The 23,777-nt window shown below is 43.9% G+C and overlaps 1 protein-coding gene across 1 annotated transcript in view; it reads left to right on the forward strand.

Moving 5' to 3' along the window:
* ST14 (ST14 transmembrane serine protease matriptase) overlaps positions 1 to 21,306 on the forward strand; it is a 65,429-nt gene extending 44,123 nt beyond the window's left edge. Inside the window, exons 5-19 of the mRNA XM_072611602.1 lie at positions 353 to 510; positions 813 to 848; positions 6,401 to 6,641; positions 7,578 to 7,717; positions 9,495 to 9,592; positions 10,365 to 10,474; positions 10,797 to 10,927; positions 11,618 to 11,722; positions 12,597 to 12,707; positions 13,049 to 13,162; positions 14,105 to 14,227; positions 15,229 to 15,415; positions 18,421 to 18,695; positions 19,022 to 19,158; positions 19,407 to 21,306. Coding sequence (XP_072467703.1) covers positions 353 to 510; positions 813 to 848; positions 6,401 to 6,641; positions 7,578 to 7,717; positions 9,495 to 9,592; positions 10,365 to 10,474; positions 10,797 to 10,927; positions 11,618 to 11,722; positions 12,597 to 12,707; positions 13,049 to 13,162; positions 14,105 to 14,227; positions 15,229 to 15,415; positions 18,421 to 18,695; positions 19,022 to 19,158; positions 19,407 to 19,568 — 2,128 coding nt within the window. The 3' untranslated portion in view covers positions 19,569 to 21,306. The remainder of the gene's footprint in view (positions 1 to 352; positions 511 to 812; positions 849 to 6,400; positions 6,642 to 7,577; positions 7,718 to 9,494; positions 9,593 to 10,364; positions 10,475 to 10,796; positions 10,928 to 11,617; positions 11,723 to 12,596; positions 12,708 to 13,048; positions 13,163 to 14,104; positions 14,228 to 15,228; positions 15,416 to 18,420; positions 18,696 to 19,021; positions 19,159 to 19,406) is intronic.
* The last annotated feature ends 2,471 nt before the right edge of the window (positions 21,307 to 23,777 follow it).

The raw sequence follows: 23,777 nt of genomic DNA on the forward strand, positions 1-23,777 counted from the left end.
AAAAGAGGAGGTTCTAAATGAGGCCATGAACTGAGGTCTATTTATGATCTTACTTTAGGTGGGTCCAGAGCCCATCTGTGTGAGTAAGGACCCTTCCCCTACTCCCTGCAAACACAGACCTTAATTCTAGTGACTTCCCTCCATTGATTACTCCTAATTTGTCCTGTATACATCTTGTTTGTACATGGGTGTTCACATCTTATCTCCCTCATCCCTGTAAGCTCCTTGAGAGAAGGGACTGTGTTTTGCCCTTTTTTGTTTCACTAGTGTTTAGTCCAGTGCCTGGCACATAGTGGGTGCTCAATTGACTGATTGACAGATCTAACTATTTCACATCCTTCTCTCTTTTCAGTGAGGGCAGCGTCATTGCCTACTACTGGTCAGAATTCAGTGTCCCCCAATATATGGTAGAGGAGGTTGAGCGAGCCATATCAAAAGAATATGTCCTGTCACTACCTCCCAGGTCCCGGTCTTTGCAGTCCTTCAACATCGATTCAGTTGTGGCTTTCCGTGAGTTCTGGGCTTAGAAATGAATGTATGAACCAGAGTGAATAGGGGCAGAAGGAAGAACTAGAAGGAGGGATGGGGAAAAGACAAGGGCTGAGTCCAAGCTGGCAGGTTAGGGTCTATCCTTCAAGGGTCAGTCTGTGGAATCCTTTTTTTTATAGAATGGACAGATTCAGCAGTCTTGCATTGGGGATCTGAGTTCTTAGTTTATTGACAGAGCTCCTCCCATTGGGGTGATAAGGAAGCAGGACAGAAGGAAACACACAGACTGCATAAATAGTTTACTCTTTCTCTTCCTTTCTTAGCCACTGATGCCAGGACGGCACAGACAACACGAGACAGTAAGTAATAATGCCTAGCATGCTCTCCCTCTTCCTCCCTTCTTCTGGCTTCCTTGGCACCTTCAGGTCTCAGCTAAAATCTCTCCTTCTACCGGAAGTCTTTCTTCAATCCTCCTTAATGCTAGTGCCTTCCCTCTGTTGATTATCTCCAATTTATCCTGTATTTAGCTTGTTCGTGCATAGTTGTTTTCCTGTTGTCTCCTCTATTAGAGTGTGAGCTTCTTGAGGACAGCCATTGATTTTGCCTTTCTTTGTATCTCCAGAATTTATTTAGTACAACATTTATTGATTAGGTATTGACTTCTCTTGCTGGGGAAAATGGCAGGGATGTGTTCAAAGGCTAGTGGTGACTGTTAGTAACTCCCTGTCACCTCTTCAATTTTCAGGGGTGGAAACTCATTTCAGATTTCTGTATCTAGGGTAGTGCTGTCCTTAAGGCACAGTCTTTGTGATGGTGCTATACAAAGTAGCTTCCAAGGGCGCAAGCCCCTAGATGATAAATACTTGCGGATTTCTCTTTAGTCCACTAATCATTTGCCGTCACAGAATTAGATGATGTCCAGAGCTCCAGAAGGGACCCTAGAGGTTGTATAATCTAGGCTGTCTCTGCACAGGAATCCCCTTTATGACCAACCCCTCCCACCCCCAAAAGGGATTGCCCAGCATCTGCTTGAAGACATCCAGTGATAGGCAACTGTCTTCCTCTCAAGGAAACCCATTCCTCTTCCATTCTGCTTCTGGATTATTCTTGCTGCTTGGAAATCTTTCCTTCTATCAGGTTTACTGAAATCTGCATCTTGTGCCTGTTATTCTTAGTTAAATTTTTCTTTCATACTTCAAGATAGCTACCACATACACCTTACCTCTTCTCTTCCAGACTGAACATTTCTAATTTCTAGTTATTCTTCCATGGCATGGTCTTTAGTCCTCACTCCACCCTGGTCATGCGTGTCTAGACTTGCTCTTGTTTGTCCATGTACTTCCTAAAATGAGACGCCGAGAACCAGACCCATAACTTCAGATGTGGTCTGACCAGGGTGCAGAGAATAGCTGAGATGATCATTTACCTCATTCTGGACAGTACGCTTCTGTGAATGCAACTTAAGATTGCATCAGCTTTATTTGGGCTGCTTTGTGATTCATACTGAACTTGCATTTCACTAAAACTTTATGTAAATTGTTGTCCAGCTGTCCTTCCCCATCTTGTGCTTGTAGAGCTGATGAAGCTCAAGGGTAGGTCTTTGCATGGGTGATTATCGAATTTCATCCCATTGGATTTGGCTGTTCTTGTCCAGCATGTAATGGTCCTTCCTAACTTTGTGACATTTGTCAATTTGAGAAGTGTATTAACTATACTTTTATTCAAGGTACTGATAAAAGTCTTAAGGAAGACAACTCCCAGGACAGATCCTTGTAGGATTGTGTAGGGCATCTTCCCTTCCTTTCCCTTCACAAATCTGTGAGCATATTCATTTAACCAGTTTTGAATTTATGTAACTATGCTAACATCTAGTACACATCTATCCATCTATCCACAAGATCCACAAGAAAGACTGTTAAATACTGTTCTAAAATACCAGTATATTGTGTTTAGAGTTTTACACTGACTAACTAATGTAGAAACTTCGTCCAGAAAGGAAATTAATTTAGTTTGGCACAGCCTCTTCTTGATGTAGTTATGCTGGTTTCTAATGCTCACTGCTTCCCTTTCTCAGTGCTCATACCCTATCTCTTTAATAATATTTTCGAGAATTGTGGAAGTAATTGAAATCAAGTTCACTAGCCTTTAGTTTAAAGACTACTTTCTTGTGCTTTTTTGTTTTGTTTTGAAAATTGGGTGGGGGGGTGTTAGGGGAAACTTACTGTCTCTAGACCTGCAATGCTTCTGTTCTTTTCAATTTTCCCAGAGATCATTGAGAGAAGCTCAGCATTTACATTTGCTGGTTCTTTCTTTCAGTGCCCTCAGGTATAGTTCACCTGGCGATGAGCTTGTTAAGACAGTTAGTTGCCCTCTTAGCAAGTCCTCAGTCATTTTCAGTCCTTCATCCTATTCTTCCTAATCCTGTTCCTTGATAGGAGGGAAAAACTAGAAGCAAAATAATTTTCAAGTGATTCTGCCATCTTTGTTGTCCATGGTTAATGACCTCTCTACCAAAGCAGTGGTCTTAGTCGCTTGTTTAGTGTTTCTCTCATCTCCAGTATAGCTTTTCTAAAAAGCAACCATTCTTATTACTCCTAATATTTATTCACTGACAATTTCAACTCATCCTGGGTGTTAACACTCTTTATTCTGTTCTTACAACACATGTTCCTCATATATATTCATTCATGGCTATTTATGATTGCTGCATAGGATTGCATATTTAAAGCTGGAAGGGACCTTGGAGGTCAACTAGTCTAGGTGCATCATTTTACAGTAGTGCACTTGGGACCCAGAGAAGTTAAGCCATTTGAACATGGGGATTCTGACTCCAAATCCAGGATTCTTTTTTTTGTGTCACATGTCTCTCTCTCTCTCTCTCTCTCTCTCTCTCTCTCTCTCTCTCTTTCTCTCTCTCTCTCCCTCTTTTTTAATGTTAGTTTTTACTTTTAATTTTAAAATATTTAATTACTTTCTTTTATGAATATATCCCTTTCCCATCCAGAAAGTCATCTTCTGTAATAAAAAAGAAAAACAGGAAAGAGGAACAAAGGCAGTTTAGCAAAATGACTGTTTATGCTTTATATTTCATACCCATTATATCCAACCTCTGCAAAGGAAGGAGAGTGGGGGCATTTTTCCAACTGGAGCCAGAATTGTTTATTATAATTTATATAGTAGCCAGTATGTTTTCTTTTTTTCTCCACGTTCATTATTGTGTTCATTGTGTATGTTTTCCTGGTTCCGCTTATTTTATTCTGTATCAGTGCATATGTCTTCCTATGCTTCTCTGAACTCTCCATATTCATTGTTTATTATACAGTGTGGTCATGTTCTTTCCCGTTCATGCACCACAATTTGTTTAGCTACTTCCCAGTCAATGTACATCAACTTTGCTTTTGGTTCTTCGTTTCTATAGAAAGTACTACCATGGATATTTTGATGCATTTGGAATGCTGTTCTCTGTACATGTTTTTTTAAACTAAGTTGGCCATTGAGTTCCCTGTTCATCCACATTGATTTCTTTGAGATTACTATGCTTTGTTCCTTAATGGAATTGCCAAATTTTGTCATTTCTACCCACACTTTTTTTTTTTAATCTGTCTCCTTTTCTCTACCTATGTAGCCAGCACCCTGGTTCAACCTTAACATATCTCTCCTGAACTATTACAGTGAGCTCTTAATTTGTTTCCTTGACTCAAGTCTCTCCACACATTAATTCATTCTCCACGAAGCTATTAAAGGTGATTTTCACATAGCACAAGTCTGACTACATCTTTCCCTTCAGCAGATACCAGTGACTTTCTATTGACTTCTAGGATCAAAGATAAACTTTCTTTGGCTTTTAAATTCTTTTACAATCTGACTCTAGTTTACCTTAATTTTTTCTTTCAATTGTATTTTATATTGTTTTTAAAACAATTATCTTCACTTCCAAATTGTTTCTTTCTCTCTCAAGAGGCAAGAAATATGATACTCACTATACATATGAAGCTGTATAAAACATTTTCACATTAGCCATGTTGTGGGAAAAAAGTAAGACAAACAGAAAAACATATGCTTCAGTCTGCACCCAGAATTCATCAGTTCCCTCCGGAGGTGGGGAGCAGTTTTCATCTTGAGTCCTTTGGAATTGTCGTGGATCATTGTATTAGTCACAGTTGCTAACCCTTTCACAGTCAATTCTTGTTACAGAATTGCTGCTACTGTGTACATTGTTCTCCTGGTTATTCTCATTTCATTTTGTATCAGTTCATATAAATCTTCCTAGGTTTTTCTGAACCCATCCCCTTCTTCATTTCTTACAGCACAATAGTATTCCATCACATTCATATATCATAACTTGTTCAGCCAATCCTGATTTTTATGGACATCTTCTCAGTTTCCAATTTGCTACCACAAAAAGAGCTGCTATAAATAGTTTTGTACGTAGTTCATGACTTTTTAAAAACTTATTTTTTGTTATTGAAACAAAAAAACCAAGCATTTCTTTTTTGAACTTTTATTCAGTTAACAAGTGTTTATTTTCTCTCTCTTACCTCTACCCCAAGTAAAACAAAACAAAAAACAAAAATCTTTTATCAGGTATGCATAGTCAAAACAGATTCCCACATTGATGAGGTCCGAAAACATATTACTCATCTGCATCTTGAATCTGTCTCCTCTTTGTCAGAAGTCAAGGGTGAGTGACATAGGTTATCATTGGTCCTCTGGAATTGTGATTGGTCACTACATTGATTTGAGTTCTTTTTTAAAAATTAAATCTTTTTCAATGAACAAAAATTTCTTTTCTCTTGCATTTCCCTCCATTAAAAAAAGAAAAGTAAAACCCTTGTAATAGATATGAAGAACTAAAGCAAATTCCTGTGTTGACCAAGTCTAAAAACATATATCCTTATCTGTACCTCGAGCTCATCTTCTCTCTGTCAGGAGGTAGGTAGGATGCCTCATCATCAGTCCTTTGGAATTGTGGTCCGTCACTCTATTGCACTGATCAGAGTTCCTAAGTCTTTCAAAGTAAACACAAATATTTCACCGTGCAAAAAACAAGAAAGAGAATTATGTTTGGAAATCAAACCTCTTTTTTGTAAAATATATGAAATTTAAGAGGATAGTAATGTTCAGTTTATATCTCCTTTTGCACTTTTTGTCTTTGGTCATTTAAAAATGTTTAACTGACTCTCTTTCCTACCCTCCCCCCATATATGTCAGTACCCACTAATTCATTTTCTTCCCCAAATAGAAACCCTCCCTCACAACAAATTTATATATAGTCAAGCAAGACATTGTCCTGTCTGAGGATCCACGTCTCCTTTTGTAACTCTGATTTACAAGCTTTTGGCCACGAGGTAGGAGGTATATTTCATCATCAACCTTTTGAAGTTCCTATTATTTGGTTGTTCCTTTGATCAGAGTTCTGAAGTCTTTTAAAGTTGTTTTCCCTCGCATCGTTATTGTGCTAATCGACCTTTCCAACAATTTATTATACATTACTCACTTTCCCACCAGACCTACCTACTTGCTGTTCCTTATGTGAGACCCTCCATCTCCCATCTCCCAAGCACACAATGCCCTTTCTCCTCACAATTGCCTCTTAGAGTCTTGTTTCTGTCAAAACTTAGATCATATTTTTTTACTATTAAACTTTTCCTGATTTGTCTCATGCCTACCAGGTGCTAGTGTCCAACCCTCATTACCCTCTATTTATTTTGTACATATTATGTGCATTTTCTTTATAGCTCTGTCTTTCTGTTTGTCTCTGTCCCTGTCTCATCTCTTCTTCCTTCCTTCCTTCCTTTTTTCCTTCTTCTTTCTTCTTCTTCTCTCTGTCTCTGTCTCTCTGTCTCTCTCCATTTCCCTCTCTCAAATTTTCTCCCTCAGATTGTCTCATTTTTAATTCTCTTTTGTGCAGACAGCTGCAGCTTCTCCCTTCATGCCCGATATGGTGAGGTGACCCGCTTCACCACTCCAGGATTCCCAGACAGCCCCTACCCAGCACGTGCCCGCTGCCAGTGGGTTCTGCGTGGAGATGCTGACCTGGTGCTGAGCCTTACCTTCCAAACTTTTGATGTCGCAGCCTGTGATGATTATGGGAGTGACGTGGTCATGGTGTATGACTCCCTGAGCCCTGTGGAACCTCGAGCTGTGGTGCAGTGAGTATGCCGGGGCTGGAGCCTCTTGCTGTACTTTGAGGGAAAGGTAACAAAGGCTGATTCTGCAAGGAGAATGGGGTAGCATAAGGAGAGTCACTAGGGAGATGATGAGATGTAATGATCATACTAGCAAGGGTTTATATGGCACTTTAAGGGCTGCAAAGAACTTTACACATGTCTTTTCATTTGCTATATTGAGACAGAATCTGCAGGGTAAGTTTGAAGCATTGGTTTTATAGTATAAAAGCTTTTTAGCTCAAGGCCATTCTATCACTTCTAATGCATGGGCTTTTTTTTTTTTTTTAAGGCAATTAGAGTTAAGTGACTTGCCCAGGGTCATTTAGCTAGTAGGTATCTGAGGCCAGTTTAGAACTCAGGTCCTCCTATTCCAGGGCTGATGCTCTATCTACTATGCCACTTAGCTACTCCTAAGCAGGGACTCTCAACTTGGGGTCCATGAACTTTTGTTTTTGTTTTTTATAACTCTTTTTTGATATAATTGGTTTCCCTTGCAATCCTTTGTATTTTATTTTTAGTGTTTAAAAACATTGTTTTGAGAAGGATTCTGTAGGCTTCACCTAACTTCCAAAAGGGTCTAAGACATCCCAAAAGTTAAGAACCACTGGTCTAAAGCAAGGCACAGTGCCTGGAGTGAGTTACAGAATAATGTTCTGAGTATTTGAATATGGAACATTCCAGAAGCGATTCTGTCAGTGGACTCCCCAAACCAAGCTATCATCCCAGCTCAGTTGTCAGGCCTAGGGGTGGAGCACTGACTGTATGCAGGCGGCTTGGCTTAGCATTCACGTCCTAGATCTGACTCCTGAGATGGCGGTTGCAGTCAGGGTTCCAATCCAGTTTGAGACTGGGAAGGATGCATGGGGGGATTCACCTGCATCTTCTTCTCTCAAGCTCTCCCTCCTTCCCATCTCGCAGGCTGTGTGGTACTTACCCACCCTCCTACAACCTGACCTTCCTCTCCTCTCAGAATGTCATGCTTGTCACACTCATCACCAACACTGTCCGGCGCCACCCTGGATTTAAGGCTGTGTTTTTCCAGTTGCCCAAAATGACTGGTAAGGAAAGGATTTGGGGTGGTGATGATACTGATGGTATGAGGGGAGTGGGGTAGGCAGCTGGGTGGCACAATCGGTAGAGTGCCAGGCCCAAAGTCGGGAAAACTTGACTTCTAATCTGACCTTAGACACTTACTAGCTGTGTGATCCTGGGTGAGTCACTTAATCCAGTTTGCCTCAGTTTCCCCATAAGTAAGATGAACTGAAAAAGGAAATGACAAACCACTCCAGTATCTCTGCCAATAACAAGAAGATCGAGGTGGAGGTTGTATGGAAACCCTAGAGCAGGGATTCCTAACTTTTTGTGTGTCATGGACTCCATTGCCTGGTGAAATCTCGGTTCCCCTCCTAATAATGTTTTAAAATTCATAAAACAAAATATGTAGGATTCCAAAGGAAACCAACTATATTAAAATGTGATATTATATTTGTATTAATATAAAAATATTTAAAATAAGTTCAGGGGCCTCAGATTGAGAACACTTTCCCTAGAAGATGCTGCTGCTGCCCACATAGGATGTGATTAACCACAGAACTCAGATGATTTCTGTTCAACCCTCTTGGCTCTCTTATCCATCTTCCACATGGCTGCCAAATTGATATTCTTAAAAAACATTCCTCACCACATTCCTCCCCTGCTCAAGAAACTGCAGTGACTCCAGTTGTAGCTGGGATAAAGCACAGACTGTTTTGTGTAGCATTTAAAGCCTTTAGCAATCTGGCTTCCCAGGTTGTGACACAAAAAATTATCTTCCCTGACTCTGGGATCAGACTAATTTCACATGCCTTCCCCTCATGCGCTGTCTGGTCCGGCTTGGATGGGACTACTTGTTGTTCCGCAGACACAGCTCACTAACCCTTTTCTCTGTACCTTTGCATGAGCTGTCCCACATGCCTAGAATGTACTTTCTCCTCACCTCAGCCTCTTGGAATCTTGAGCCTCCTTCTTCAAGGCTGAGCTCAGTTCCCGTATCTATATAAGGCCTTTCCTGATATTCCCAATTATTTTTGCTTCCCTCTCTCAAAACGATTTTGAGTTTACTTTGTAGATTTTGTTTTTTCTTATTTGTATGGATGGTTCTTTTTCCCTTCTTGCCTCCTTCTCTTCTGCTAGTAGAACATAAGCCCCCAGAGGGTAGAGACTATTTGTCTTTACAACCCAACTCCCAGCATAGTGCCCAGCTCTTAAATGCTTACTGAAAAAAAAAATGCTTCCTGAATTCAGTTGAAATCCCCAGTAGCAAGGATGCTTGGGAAAGTGGAGGCTGCAGGCCTAGCCAAGGGATGATTTGAAACACGTAATACTGGATCCTCTAGGGCAGGCAGGGGTCCTTAACCTGGGGTCTGTGAATTTTTAAGGAAATAACTGTATTTTACTGTAATTGTGTTTGTAATCATATGTCTTTGTATTATAAGAACATTATTCTGACATGGGCTTTACCAGACTGTCAAAGAGGTCCATAGCACAAAAAAGTTTAAGAATTCCACCCTAGGGATGTTGTTCTTTTTCTACTGACTATAAAGTTGAATCAGCAGCCTGGGTTTAGAGGACTACCATAAAGGAACCATTGAAGGCCCTTGGTATGTCCAACCACCACACAGAATTTTTAGGTTCTCAGGTCATTCCTCTTCCTCTAACCCCAGAAACTGGAGGGAAAATAGTCTTTGACTTCTCCCCTAGAAGCTCCCATTGAAAGGAATCCATTTGATCTCCTTTTATGCCTCCATCTTTGATCCTGCATCCCTCACGCTGCTTCTCATGTGTTTTGACTTTCAGAATGTGGAGGTCGCCTAACTGGAGCTCAGGGGACATTCAGTACCCCCTACTACCCAGGCCACTACCCTCCCAATATAGACTGCACGTGGGACATTGAGGTAGGAACTGGGTATGTCTAATTATGGAGCTAGTAGAATAAAGAAGGAGAAAAGGAAGAAAGGATGGGAAAGGCTCCATGTTGTTAGGGACCTTGAAGGGGCTACAGGAGATAGTGGGAGCCTTCTAGGCAAGGCTGATCTCCTATCATTCTAGTCTCTTTCTTCTCTAATAACCCTCCAGTGTTGGAAATGCTAACCTCCCTTAGCAACAATTTCTGGTGTCTCACCTTGCCATTAGGAAATCCTTCTAAACATCTAACCTATCACCTTTCTGCTGCAATTTAAGCCAAAGACCTGGATTTCCAAGTCTCTGCCACTTCCTATGTCTATGACTGTGGCAAATCCCATAATCTCTTTGACCCTCAAGTTCCTCATATGTAAAATGGGGATAATCATACTTATATGACCTGTCTCTCAGGGTCATTGTGAGGAAAGGGCCTTGTGAACTTGAAAGCATTATGTAGGATGGCCCCAAATCTCAGTGCAGTTCTGGGCTGCTTAAAATATTAAAACAGATTACACTGAAGTCTTTTGGGTCACCAAATCTGAATCTGAATTGTTATTATCCATATTTTCAATGTCTTTAGTGCTGCCAATATTGGGTAGAATGTCAGGGGAAGGAAATGATAGGTAATGAAGAATATGAAGAAGGGAATGAGAAAATTTAGATCCCTTTTTAGGAGCAGGGGTGGTGAGAGAAGGACTTCCTTTCCCACGACCCCAGTGTAGAGGGTGAAGGGAAACAGTTGTTGAGTATCACCTCCCTTTGCAGGTTCCCCGGGACAAAAATGTCAAGATTCGTTTCAAACTCTTCTATCTGGTAGAACCCCATAAAATCCTGCGTAACTGCACCAAGGACTATGTGGAAATCAATGGGGAAAAGTAAGTGTTCTGGGGAAATAGGGGAGGAGCTGGAGAGTTCTCAGAGATGTTCTTTACCTAGAATCATCTGTGGTAGAGGAGAGGGGGAAGCCTTGCTCTCATTTGTGTGGCTAGATCCTCAACCTCCTCCCAGGCCCCAGCTCTGTCCCCTCCTCAGGGGTCTCTGTGAACTCTGGCTGTCCAATGAGGATTTTCCCAGCCTGCTTGGTGGACTTGATCCCACCCTACTTCCTGGCTCCATAACCCCTTCCCTGCCTTTGGCTGGGGTTCAGTAATGGTCACAGAAGTGTGCACACCAGTGTTCCTCTTCTGTCCCTTCCAGGTTCTGTGGAGAGAAGCCACAGTTTGTCGTGTCCAGTAAGAGTAACAAGATCACTGTCCGTTTCCACTCAGATGAGTCCTATACTGACACAGGTTTCTTCGCTGAGTACCTCTCCTATGATTCCCGTGACCGTGAGTAAAGAAAGGAGTGGCTTTGGAAAATTAATCTGTTTGGAAATTGGCCCAAGATGAGCTTTTTACTTTTTTCATATTTATAAAACAATTATAGCCATTATCTTATTTGATCCCTACAATGGTCTGGTAAGGTAAGGAAGGCAGGTACATTTACCCACATTTTACAGATGAGAAAGCCTGAGACCCAGAAGGGCCAAGTGATTTACCTAAGGGTGCACAGGTAGCAAGTGACATTATTAGTATTAGAACTAGGATCTCCTGATGCCCAGTCTTGTGCTCTTTCTAATTTATCATGGTGCCTCTCTGGAGGCCCAAGCCAGTGAACCTTCTGAAGAGATTTCACTAGAATTCTCTGATCTGCATCCACTGGTGTCCAGGACTATTTCTTGTTATAATCCTTGGCCTGAGATACTGAGTAGGGGGTTTTCAGAAATCCACTCAATTGATGGGACCAGGAGTTTTATATCTGAAGCAGGTAGTCCTTGCCCTAAGCCTTTCCACCCTTGCTGGCCTTGGGATGAAAGAGAAGGTGTTTTCTATTCTTTATTCATTGTGTGACTATAAAAATACCTTGATTGTATAGAAAGGGGTGACAGTCTGCTAGGGGAGGGTTAGTAGAGTTGGTATGAGAACTGCAAACTTAGCTTGTGTCCCCCACATTTCTTCCTCCACTCCTCCTCCCCACAGCCTGCCCTGGCATGTTCACCTGCAAAACGGGCCGCTGTATCAATAACACCCTGCGCTGCGATGGCTGGGCTGACTGCACAGACTACAGTGATGAACTTGGGTGTGGTAAGTCAGGGAGTCTGCTATGGGATAGACTTTTCCAAGATTGTGGCCCTGGGACCTATAACTCCTCCCCAACTCAGCTGCCCATTCACCTTGCCTCTTGCCATGTCTGTATGGGGTCACAATACTCCATGACTCCTTAATCCCATGGATACCACTAGACCCTTCCCATTCCCTGCCTCCCCCCTCAACAATCGTGGCTGCCCTGTGCCTTTCATGGGATGAATCTGGACCTGACTGGGGAGAGCCTTTCTCAGCTATCCTTTCCATATTGTGACTTTCCTTGTTATGGTTCTGATATATCACGAGTTGGCATAAGAAATTAAATGGGAATTTGGGGGGGAGTTTGGTGGAAGCTGCAAACATGTGAAGGCCAGCTGATAACATAGAAAAAGTTTAGAAACTCATAAATGCATAAAATAGATATATAGCATTGTTGAATAGCAACATTTTATCTTTTAACACCATAATTAATTCAGACTTCTTCTCTGCTACACAGGGAAGGCCAAAAAATTGACTGAATTTTCCAGATTGCGGGGTCACCATGCCCCTACCCCTTGCTGTGTGAAAGGGATAACTGTATAGCACAAGTTCTCTTCAATCCCCCAGCCTGATTTGTAAAACTCTATAATCTTTTGCCTGAAGTATTTGACATGAAGCATTTAGGCAGCATTTGCCCTGTAGCCCCTGAACATTCTGGGTATTACATTTTTCCTTCTACTTATGGGAGATTGTTGCTTGGCTAAGCCTTCCTGGAGAATCACCAGGTGTGCTACCTGAGATTCAGGCCCTCTAAATTCCTGGTTTGTGAAAGTGTCCTCATCCCTCTGTCATTCTGCTCAACACAACACCTCTTCTGATCTCATTCCTCCAACAGTGTGCAACTCAACCTACCAGTTCACTTGCAAGAACAAATTATGTAAGCCCCTCTACTGGGTCTGCGATGGCCTGAATGATTGTGGGGATAACAGTGATGAGCAGCAATGCAGTGAGTAATTCCCTGTGAGGTTCCCTGGGCATTTTGGGCTCCTTCAGGCTCCCAGGGGAGAAGTGCCAACCTTGCACTTGAACCACAAGTGAATTGCAAACACTCTGTGTGGCCCAAACCATATTAAAGTATAACTGGGAAATATTTAATTAAGTCAATAAAATTACTAGATAGTGTTAATTTGTGGTTTTCCAATTCAATATGTGGCCACTGAGATCAGTTTCTGTTTGAGTTTGAGCCCACTGTCGTCAGGGACAGTAGTGGCTTGTCTTGGGATAGTGCGATATCATGGGATAGAGAGAAACAATTAGCTGTTTGTTGACACGGTGTGCTTTTTTCAGGCTGCCCAGCTCACACCTTCAGGTGTGGCAATGGAAAATGCATCTCCGAGAGCCAGAAATGTAATAAGCAAGATAACTGTGGAGACGGGAGTGATGAAGCAGGGTGTGAGAGCGGTAAGGGCACAGGAGCTCACTGCACAGGTTGGGGACCTCTCTTGGGAATTGGGGGCTCAAGATATTGGAGATTGCCTCTGGAACAGACCCATATTCCTCTGGTTTGAGTGTTGGGAGCGTTTCCATTCTCTTTCCCTTGTTTCAGTCATTGAGGGCTCCAAATTGAGTATACACCTGGTACCTTGTGTGCCAGTGAGAAATAAAGAGGGGACACTTGGGGTGTGGCTCTGACCTTGAGAGAGACATGCCGTCTAAGACGTTGGGATGCATACAAAGCAACGTATCTACAAATTCTATTTAATAAATGCAGACAACACTGCACACTATTTGGTGAGAGCACAGAGGAAAGGAACAGGGAGTTAGGGAAGACTTCTTGAAGGTGGTGAATCTTGAGAAGTGTTCTGAGGCATGGTAGGGGTATGGGTTGGTGGTCCAAGGCAGGATCAACAGCAAGCTGTATTAAAAGTTAACAGGCTGGGCATGGTGGTGCATCCTATAATTTCTGCTGTTAGGGAAGCTGAATCTGATGAGTTTGAGCTTGAGTTTGGGAGTTCCCAACTGCAGTGCAGCTAAAGCTAAATGGGGGTCTGCATTAATATGGTAAACCTCAGGAGTAAGGGCTACCAAACTGCCCAGGGCAACCAGGCCCAAGTCAGAAAAGCAACATGTCAAGAGTTTCATGCTGATTGGCTATGGGATTGGGCCTGTGAGTGGCTGCTCCATGTCCAGCCTCAGTGAGATAGGGAGGCCCAATCTGAAAAAAAAACCAAAAACCAAAAAACACAACATAGTTCATGGGTTGGAGTAATTTATGTCTGGGTGTGTGACAAAGATGGTTCAGCCTGGTGCTGATTTCCTGGCCCTGACAATCTATGCTACAGGAGAGAATGGAGTCTTATTCCTCATCTCCGGCTTTGATCTTTTCTCCTCCTTTTCTGCCAGTTTGGACTGTCCCCTGCACCACACACACATACAAGTGCCTTGATGGAGTTTGTCTGAGCAAAGGAAACCCAGAGTGTGATGGGAAGAGTGATTGCAGTGATGGCTCGGACGAGAAGAACTGTGGTATGGACATCCAGAGCAGGCCCAGACGTGGTCCCTTTACTTTGGGTTTCTCTTTGCCCCTGGTTTGTAGAAAACAGCTGAGGGAATCCAGCCCCCTACAGAAGTTACACTCTATAGCTGTCAGGAAGGGAGAAAACTGGAACATAGCTCTCCTTGGCCATTCTCCCAAATCCTTCCCATCACTTCTGTGGTTGGTAATCTGGGCTGCCTTTCAGGTGTTTCATTTGAATACAGCTGTAGTCGTTAAGTGAATTTATCTTTCCTTCTAGAACCTCTTAAAATGCTCTATTGGGGCAGCTAGGTGGTGCAGTGGATAGAGCACCAGTGCAGTCAGGAGGACCTGAGTTCAAATGTCACCTCAGACACTTGACACTCACTAGCTGTGTGACCTTGGGCAAGTCACTTAACCCCAATTGCCTCATCCTGGGTCATCTCCAGTCATCCTGATGAATATGTGGTCACTGGATTCAGATGACTCTGGAGGAGAAGTGGGGCTGGTGACCTGCACAGCCCTCACTCACTCAAAAAAAAAGTCAAGTGCAAGTCATGTCATCATGTCTCTGATGGCATAGTCTTCTTCAACAACGAAAGACACACACACAATGCTGTATATGCAAAGGAGGAATGGCTTAAAATCTTTGAAACTAAAATGCAACTAAAAATCAGAAATTCTGCTTAATTCATGTGAGCCTGGGGGAAAGGGTCCTAAAACAGGTCACTTTAGCTTCTAAAGGCTCTCCTGGGGTAGATGTAAGTGGTGGGAGTTAAATTCCTTGGGAAAAGTTGACCTGACCTGAGATGCTGGGAATGTTCTTCAAAGAAGCATGTTAGGGCCCCTGAGGGTTTTAGCTTTATTACATCCTTAGTCCATGTCAGAAGTGGCTCATAAAGAGGAGTCTCCATTTTAATTCTCTGGGGCCAGCAGAATGGGCATTTGGGCAGTGAGGGGCTTCCCTTTCTCAACTCACACCCCACCTGAGTTCTCTCCCATCACTCAATAGATTGTGGACTCCGGTCATTCAGTAAACAGTCAAGGATTGTTGGAGGCCAGAACTCAGATGTAGGAGAGTGGCCGTGGCAGGTGAGCCTTCACGTAGAGGGCCAGGGTCACCTCTGTGGAGCTTCACTAATCTCTTCCACCTGGCTTGTCTCTGCAGCTCATTGCTTTGTTGATGAGCCAGGAATCAGGTAGGTGGTAATATTCTCTTAGAGGTTCTAACTGGGATTGGAAGGCATGGGGTAGGGATGGGGGAGTAAGGGAGAGAGAAGGGAAACTTCTTTGTATCTTCTTTGGGCTTCCTTCATCCCCTTGCCATATAGGACAGGTATCTCTGCTTTGTGTTCTATGAAATGCTTTACAAAACATTTTTGTCTTTTCATCTCCAGAGTCATGCCAACCTATGGGCAGAGCAGGGCTTTTTAGAAAGGGCTAGAACAGAGAGTCTGGATAGTCAGACACTATAATATAATAGAGATCACAGGGCAACTTGCTGATTTAATGTCCAGAATCACATGCAGGCAATGATGATTTATGACTGAACACTCACCAAGTCAGGAAATGACATGGTCAGGTCAGACTGGTGACTTAGGAAGATTATTTTGGCAGGGATGAATTGGAGAGGGAGAGATGGAGGAAGGATGTTATTTTAGTAATTCAGGCAAGAAGTGATAATGGCTTTATGACAGGATCATGGACTTAGAGCTGCAAAGGCCTTAAGAAATCATCTGGTCCAATACCCTTATTTTACAGACAGGAAAACTGAGGCCCAAGTTATTTGCATAAGGTTACATAGTTAGTAAATAGGAGAACTAGGATTGGAACCTCAAACTAAAGCATTTTGAGTGGAGACAAAGAGACAGATTCAAGAGATATCATGGAGATAGAACTGCAACCATTTGGATATGGCTGAGGGGAAAGAGTATGGCGGCTAGGTGGCACAATGGACAGAGTACTGGGCCTGGAGTCAGGGAGACTCAAATTCCTGAGTTCAAATCTGGCCTCAGACACTTAGTAGTTGTGTGACTCTGGGCAAATCATTAAATCCTGTTTGCCTCAATTTCCTCATCTTTAAAATGAGCTGGAGAATGAAATGTCAAACCAATCCAGTATCTTTGGCAAGAAAAACCCAAATGGGATCACGAAGAGTTGGGCATGACTGAAAATGACTGAATAACAACAATGGGGGAGGGAGTAGTGAGTGAGAGAGAAAAGAGTTATGGATGATTCTGTGGTCATGAGACCTGGTAGATGGAAAGATAATGGTGCCTACAACAGCAATAGGAAAGTAGGAGGTGGAATTTTTTTGGGGGGGAGGGAGTGAAGGGAGGGATTGATGAATTCTGTTTTAGACTTGTTGAGTTGGTGATGTCTACTAGATATGGAGGTGGAGATATATAGCAAGCAGCTGGTGATGCAGGACTGTAGTTCAGTGAGGAGATTGGGGTGGAGGTGGATGTATAGATTTGAGAGTCATCTGTGTAGAAGTTATAACTGAACACAAGGAGTTGATGAAGATGACCAAGAAAGAGGATATGGAGAAAAAAAGAAGGGGCCCAAGAAGAGACTCTTGAATAATATCCACTTTATAGGGTGGGGAAGAGGGAAAGAGGAGGACCCAATGGTGGAGGATGTGAACCAGGAGAGGAGGACATCCTTCATACTCAGGAAGAAGACAATAGCCAGTAGGAAGCCCCTGAGGTAGGAGGTTATCCATGGCCTTAGAACATGAGGGGAAGGGAGGAATGAGAATCACTGCTTTTTCAAGAAGTTTGTTTTTGTTGTTTTTCCTTCTCTCTGGAAGAGGACCTTGACATCAGGGAGGTGATACCACGACATGCAAGTGAATTGGACTTAAGTGAGGCAGGACTGTGCCAGGTCACTAGCCTCTTTCACCTCCAGAACCATCTGAATTCAGTTGCCAGATATAGATCAGGACAACTGGAGATGACCCTGGATCCCGTGGGTGACCTTGGCCTTTTTTTTAAATTAATTTATTCGTTTTCCCTCCTTCAATAAAAGTGCCCTCACTCTCCTGCCTTTGTAATTCTGGCGTCCATTTTACTATACAATACAAGTAGCATGTAACTGCCAGAATACAAATGTTGCTTTTTGGCAAATTAAAGTGCATGCCATTTCTTAACACATTAGAATGGGGGAAACCATTGGAAAGACATGCATCCAGGCCTCATTTTTCGTACTTTTCCATGCAGATTTGTGCCTGTGAGAGGGTGTCCCATCTGTCCAATGATTGTTTCTTAGAAAGTTTGAACCACGGTTGTATGCTGCTAATTGTTGGCTGTAGTAATAAAAAGCCTTGTAAGAATGTTATGCCCTATGTAACAGCAGAGTAACATAAAATGAATCCCCCCAAAAAGGGAAGGGGGGAGATATGAGCAGCAGCTGGATGGGTCAAGTGAAAGCCTTTTTATCATTGGGAAGAAATGAAGCATTTGTAGGCAGGTAGAGAAAAGTTGTTGTTCACCCTTCATTCTGGAAGAGAATCATTACATCTTGAAGATGCCATTACAGCGGGAGGGTGATAGCTTGACTGGCAAGTGAATTGGACTTAAGTGGCACAGAGTTGTGTAAAATCATCAGCCTCACTGTCTGCTCTGGAGTGAAGAGGCAAAGACTGAATATGCATGAATGAGAGGGGATGACTGCCGGACCGAGGTCCGGGAGGATGGCAGAGGCATTGGAGCCAACTTAGTGAACATAGGGATATTTCCATTTTTGTGATGAGAGGAAGTAATGAAGCTGACAAGGAATGAGGAATGGAGGACAGAGGAATCTGGCTTCAGTCTTCTCATGAATGTTCCATGTAGGGGCCCTGGGGATAGGGGGTGGGGAGAGAGCAAATGCTGGCCTACTGCCTTTGACTTGCTCATGCTTAAGCACCTGTTAAGCGTCAGAGGCAATATTTATGCTCAGGTGTCTCCTGATTCCAAGGCCAACGTTCTTCCTACAACACCACACTGGCCTTCCGTAGCAGGAACTTTATCGATATTTGTTGAAACAGTGAATATCAGTGTTCTGCACTGAAGCTCAGAAAGGTCGTGGTATGTGCCTAGGGTCGCTGAGTAAGTCAGTAAAAGAATTAAGTTCTGCATCCAGCAGCCTCATTTTTTCCTGCCCAGCCTTCTTTCCTTGTTCTCATGCTGTCTAATGTGACGTGTCTCCTTCTGTTTCCCAGATACTCTGATCCCACTTTGTGGAAAGCCTACATGGGTCTGCATGACCAGAGCCAGCGCAGTGCCAAAGGGGTGCAAGAGAGGGGATTCAAACAAATCATCTCCCACGAGGCCTTTAATGACTTCACCTTTGACTATGACATTGCTGTTCTAGAGCTGGACAAACCTGTCGAGTTCAGTTCTGTAATCCGGCCCATCTGCCTTCCTGATTCATCCCACACCTTCCCTGCGGGCAAGACCATCTGGGTGACAGGCTGGGGGCACACTAAGGAAGGAGGTGAGAGCTCAGGTTGTGGGCTCAGGGGGTTCCCTGGAAAGACTTTCCCTTCTACTTCTGTCACACATCTGTGGTGGTCACCTCACTGCCTTGTGATTCCCCTTCTTTCATTCCCTATTGATCTTTTTGTTGGGCTCGCTTCCTTGTACAGGTATCTCTTCTGTTCCCAGGGCAGGTACTGAGTCTTATATCTTTCTTCATAGTTAGAGGTCGGGCTGAGTGAATGTAGGGTAGAGGGGATGTCCTCCTTGTTCTACTGCAGGAAACTGAGGCAGTAGAGGAGCCAAGGACATCATGATGTTTTTCTTCTCCTTCCCAACCCCCAGGTACAGGGGCATTGATCCTACAGAAAGGGGAGATCCGAGTGATCAATCAGACCATATGCGAGTCCTTGCTGCCCAATCAGTTGACCCCCCGCATGATGTGCGTGGGCTTCCTCAATGGGGGTGTTGATGCCTGCCAGGTAGGTCCCTGCCAGTTTTGGAGTTGGGAGGGAAGATGGGGCCTACAAGAGGGATCGATGATGTCCTGATTTGGGTGGGGGGAGGGACGGAGAGAAGATGAATGAGAATATGTGTGTAAGATGGTATGATAGGAGGGATGACCTGGTGAGGAGGCCTTGAGGATGTTTGGCAATAGGGTTAGAGGCTAGTGATAGATGGGATCTAGGAGGTGGAGTTCTCACATGGTTTGGGATTTCTTTTCTTTTAGGGTGATTCAGGGGGCCCTCTCTCTAGTGTGGAAGATGATGAACGGATGTTCCTGGCTGGGGTGGTGAGCTGGGGTGAAGGCTGTGCTCGACGAAACAAGCCAGGTGTCTACACCAGAGTCTCTCTGCTTCGGGACTGGATTAGAAAGAAGACAGGAGTGTAGGAGTTGCCCTCAATGTGCTGTCCTCTCCTCACACACTCAAATATGAACACTGAGGATGGACCAATGTACTTGTCCCTCCCCTGAGATCCTCCAGGATATGAACTATATCCTTTTGTCTCTAGGGACCGTGAATCTTCCTGGGGGGCCTCAAATTTACCTCCGACCCAGCCCCAGCCTCAAACAAACTCTTAGGAAATGGGTGTGGAGGAGCACTGGAGAGCACCTGTGTTTCAGCTTATTATCTGAAGTTTGGGGACACAAATGTCTCCCTAACCCTATCCCTGAGTCTGGGTTTGAGAGACTTTCCTAAGCCTTCTGTGTTTTTTCCCTAAGGAGAAGCTCTAAATGTGTCTCCCCACTTTACTCAGACTAGGACATCCTCTGCGGTCAGTACCCACGGCCAGGGGTTCTGGGCTGCTCTAGCTCAGCTCATGCCTGACCCTGAAGAAAATGAGGACTAGGAAGCTGAACTGTTTTTCCTGACTCCCAGTTGTTCTTGTTATGTTGTGTGTGTGTGTATGTGTAGTTTTTAATACTTTTTAAATTAATAATTTTACACCAGCATTGATTTTCCTCCTCCACTCCAGTTCACAAATGCCTTTATTAGATCTCCACACTCTCAGGGGGGTGGAGGTGGGGTGGAGCATGCAGAAGTGCCAGATTGTACAATACAGTGCCATGGCAGGCTTGCTTTGTGCTTGCCCTGTGGTCTCTCTTGTGGCACCTTAGAGGATCAGAAATTCTACAGGCTTCCGAGGTGTAAAAGGAGTCAGTTGCGGGGGGTGGGGGGGAGGGGGGAGCAGCATCTGCCTAGAGTTTGGTCACACACGCAGAGGTTTCTCTAGGAAGCATGAGGCTACTTGCCTCATGAAGTTTTTGCTTTAGGAGGGAAGCTCTCCCCCTACTCCGAGCACATGTGTGCTGGCTAGCGTCCTCCACATAGATGGGCTGCTGCTTCCATTCCTAGACTAAGTGATGTCCTTGGACCATGGAAGAACAATATCTGCTTGTTGGAATTTTGACACCCTCAGCCTCCCTTCGTCCCACACTTTGTATTCTCTCTGCCTCAGGCACAGGAGGAGACAATTTAACTTTGTTTTTTAACTTAAAACTTTCTTGGCTTTGGTGCTTGGGATGACCCATTAAGGGTCAGTGTTGACTGATGCTCCTCAGACAATTCAATTGAATTCAAGTCAGCAGATACTTTTAAAGGGGATCTTGTGTGGAAAACATAGTGCTTGGTACTAGGGGAGGTACAGAGTTTAAATAAAGCAATCCCTGCCCTCCTGGAGCTCAGAAGTCTGGTAGATACTGGGTGTTCCTTGTCTGAGGGCCCGGAAATGGCCTCTTGTTGATTTTCTCATTTCAGTCTGACCCCTTGTACTTGTTCTGCTGTGTCTGTGGAAAAGGGAGGATGACTGTGGCTCTCTCCACACTGGACCCCACAAAAGCACTGGGCTTGATAGATAAGTGTGGAAATAGGTCCCCTCTCTGGGGCCCAGGGTGAGGGAGGGGATTGTGATCTGCAATGGGGGGGAGAGGGAGGGGGATCATAGGAAGAATCAGAAATGATTTCCAAAGAAATGACTTATGTGCACAGGTGATTGTTGTAAATTGTTGCTGTGTTCTTGATGTGGGCCCTATTCTGGGCTTTCTCAGTCAAATATATTTAAGGTGCCAGAGCCTCAGGGAAGATATTGGGGACCAAATGTACATTAAAAGGGAAAGTTTTACATGATTCCAGTCCTTGGTGTGGTTGCTAAGTATTCAGTAGTTAACTCAGCCCTCCATTCCTAGGCAAAGTTTGCTTTTGTTTCCCACAACAGTACAATGAGGAAAGGGGAGATATTGACACAGAACCTGCCCATCCACAACTTTCTTCCTTCCCTTGCTTGCTATGGGCCCATGTTTCCCTCCCTCCTGTTATTACTCCCCCTGATGGGACAAGGCAGGCCTTTGCTTCAAGATTTATTACAATGCACACACTTCTAAGATCATGGGGGCTCCCCAGTTTTCTCCCAAATTGGAAGTCACAGCTTGACTTGAGAGAATGAAACTCAGGAGAGGAGTCTTCTGAGCATGGGAGGATGGTACCAGCAATTCTGGGTGGCCAAGTGTGATGCCATGAGAAGAACAGGCCAGGTTAAACGGCCTGGGCCACCTTGGCAGGTGGAGAGGTTGGAAGGGACAGAGCAGGTCCATGTGTCTAGTACTAAAGGATGAGTGGTTTGTTTTTTTGTTTGTTTTTTTTGAGGGGGTACGGGGTAGGTGGGGTAGAAAGTGGTCAGGGGTGTGTGTGTGGGGGGGGTGTGCACATGTGCGTGTGCATACATCTCCCCCTTCCCCCCCACAATCCCCTCGTTTTATACTTTTGCGGAGAAAGGCTATCCCTTTGATTCAATCATGTGAGCTACTTTTGGGTACTAAGTTCCCTAGGAATCTGGTGAGTAGAGGAAAGAAGACACATACTGGTACACATGTACTCATATACACAACATGTGTCTGGTCAGCGTTTCTAGACGAGAGCTAAGTTTCCGTTGGTTTCAGAACAGTGAGTAGAAGGTCTGTCAGAACCTAGGGCCGCTCACTGTCTTAAGACTAATCCAGAGTTCCCTGTGACTTGAGGCAAACAATAGAAAGTATCATTGCATTCTATCAGTAGCTTTCTAAGGTGCTAATCACTCTCAAGGTCTCTCTCAAGAACTTTGGATTCGACTGCGCCACATGGGAGACACTGGCACAGGACTGCTTAGCATGGCATGCCCACATCAGAAAGGCAAAGCAGAATCGAGACAGCACAGAGTAAACGCAGGATGTGCACATTTGGGATATCCACCCCAAATATTCACACGGACTGTCTGTGCCCAACCTGTGGTAGAGCATTCCGAGCTCGTATTGGTCTGATCAGCCACAGTCAGACACGCTGACACTTCATTTTATCACGGTGATGTCATTCTGATCCTCTTTGAAGACGAAGGACAACAACCAACCAAGGTGCTAATGCTCCTAACGAATCCTGTGCCCTGGTTTAAGCAAACATTTTTTCCAGTTGGACCTTAGTTAACAAATTTGCTAATTATTCTCCCTTGTTGGAGATATTAGCCCTAGTTTAGCTATGACACATGGGTTAATTATATGGGGGGGAGAGGATGCTGGAGACAGGAGAGGTGAGGGGTAGGGGAGGCTGCATAGGTTCACAAGTTCAGTATTTGCCTGTTTTTCCTTTGCTCTTTACTCCATATCAGAGAAGGGCTGATAGGAAAAAAAACTTTTTTTTTTCAATTTCACTCACATACACACACACACACACACATACAAAATTTGATGTTTGCTTATTTGGCATAAATGTGCATTTTGAATCCAAAAACTTCACTCCAACCATGTAAAGTAAACACAGTTTAATTATTGCAGTCTCCTTCAGTTGTAGCCAAATGCTGTATTCAGGGCATGAAATGAATTATGTATTTTAAATCCAATTAATCTTTGAGGTTTTCTCCCTACCGTGCCCTCCCCTCAGGCAATAGTATGGCAAGCCTCTATCCATCCAACTGGCCACTCTGTAATTCCCTACTAGCAAGGGCCAGCCTGCCAAGGGTCGATCCCCTGAGGTTTTCTCCCTACCGTGCCCTCCCCTCAGGCAATAGTATGGCAAGCCTCTATCCATCCAACTGGCCACTCTGTAATTCCCTACTAGCAAGGGCCAGCCTGCCAAGGGTCGATCCCCTATTAAGTGGGATTGATGGGATGGACTGTGGATGAGCACGCAGGATTAAGCCAAAAGCAGAGGTGTTTGCCAAGGGAATGACCTTTTCTGCTATTTAGGCTAGAAGAGCATACCTGCTGGTAGCAGCTGCAGAAGCCAACTTGGGAGATGTGGACAGGGGCTCAGGAGGGAACTTTAAGTTGTCCCTTGTTGGCAAGGGGCTGGATGGTCAGTTACCAGAATCTATCACGCATGAATTTCACAGTTGGATGATGGTGTTCAATGGATGTCACATACCCCAGAAGAAAAACTGGAAAATTTAAGCAGATATTTCCCTGATGTCTGGATTACTTCTGATGCCCCCAGAATCTTCAAATGGATAATCTTTCAGGTCTGCTGTGGATACCAGGAATGTCTACCAACCAGTCAAGAAACTTTAATTAAGGGCCTACTTATTCATGTTCTATGCAGGCCACACAGACAAAATCTGGAACCTTGTAACCTAA

This window comes from Notamacropus eugenii, chromosome 5 (assembly GCF_028372415.1).
Source record: "Notamacropus eugenii isolate mMacEug1 chromosome 5, mMacEug1.pri_v2, whole genome shotgun sequence".
NCBI lineage: Eukaryota > Metazoa > Chordata > Mammalia > Diprotodontia > Macropodidae > Notamacropus > Notamacropus eugenii.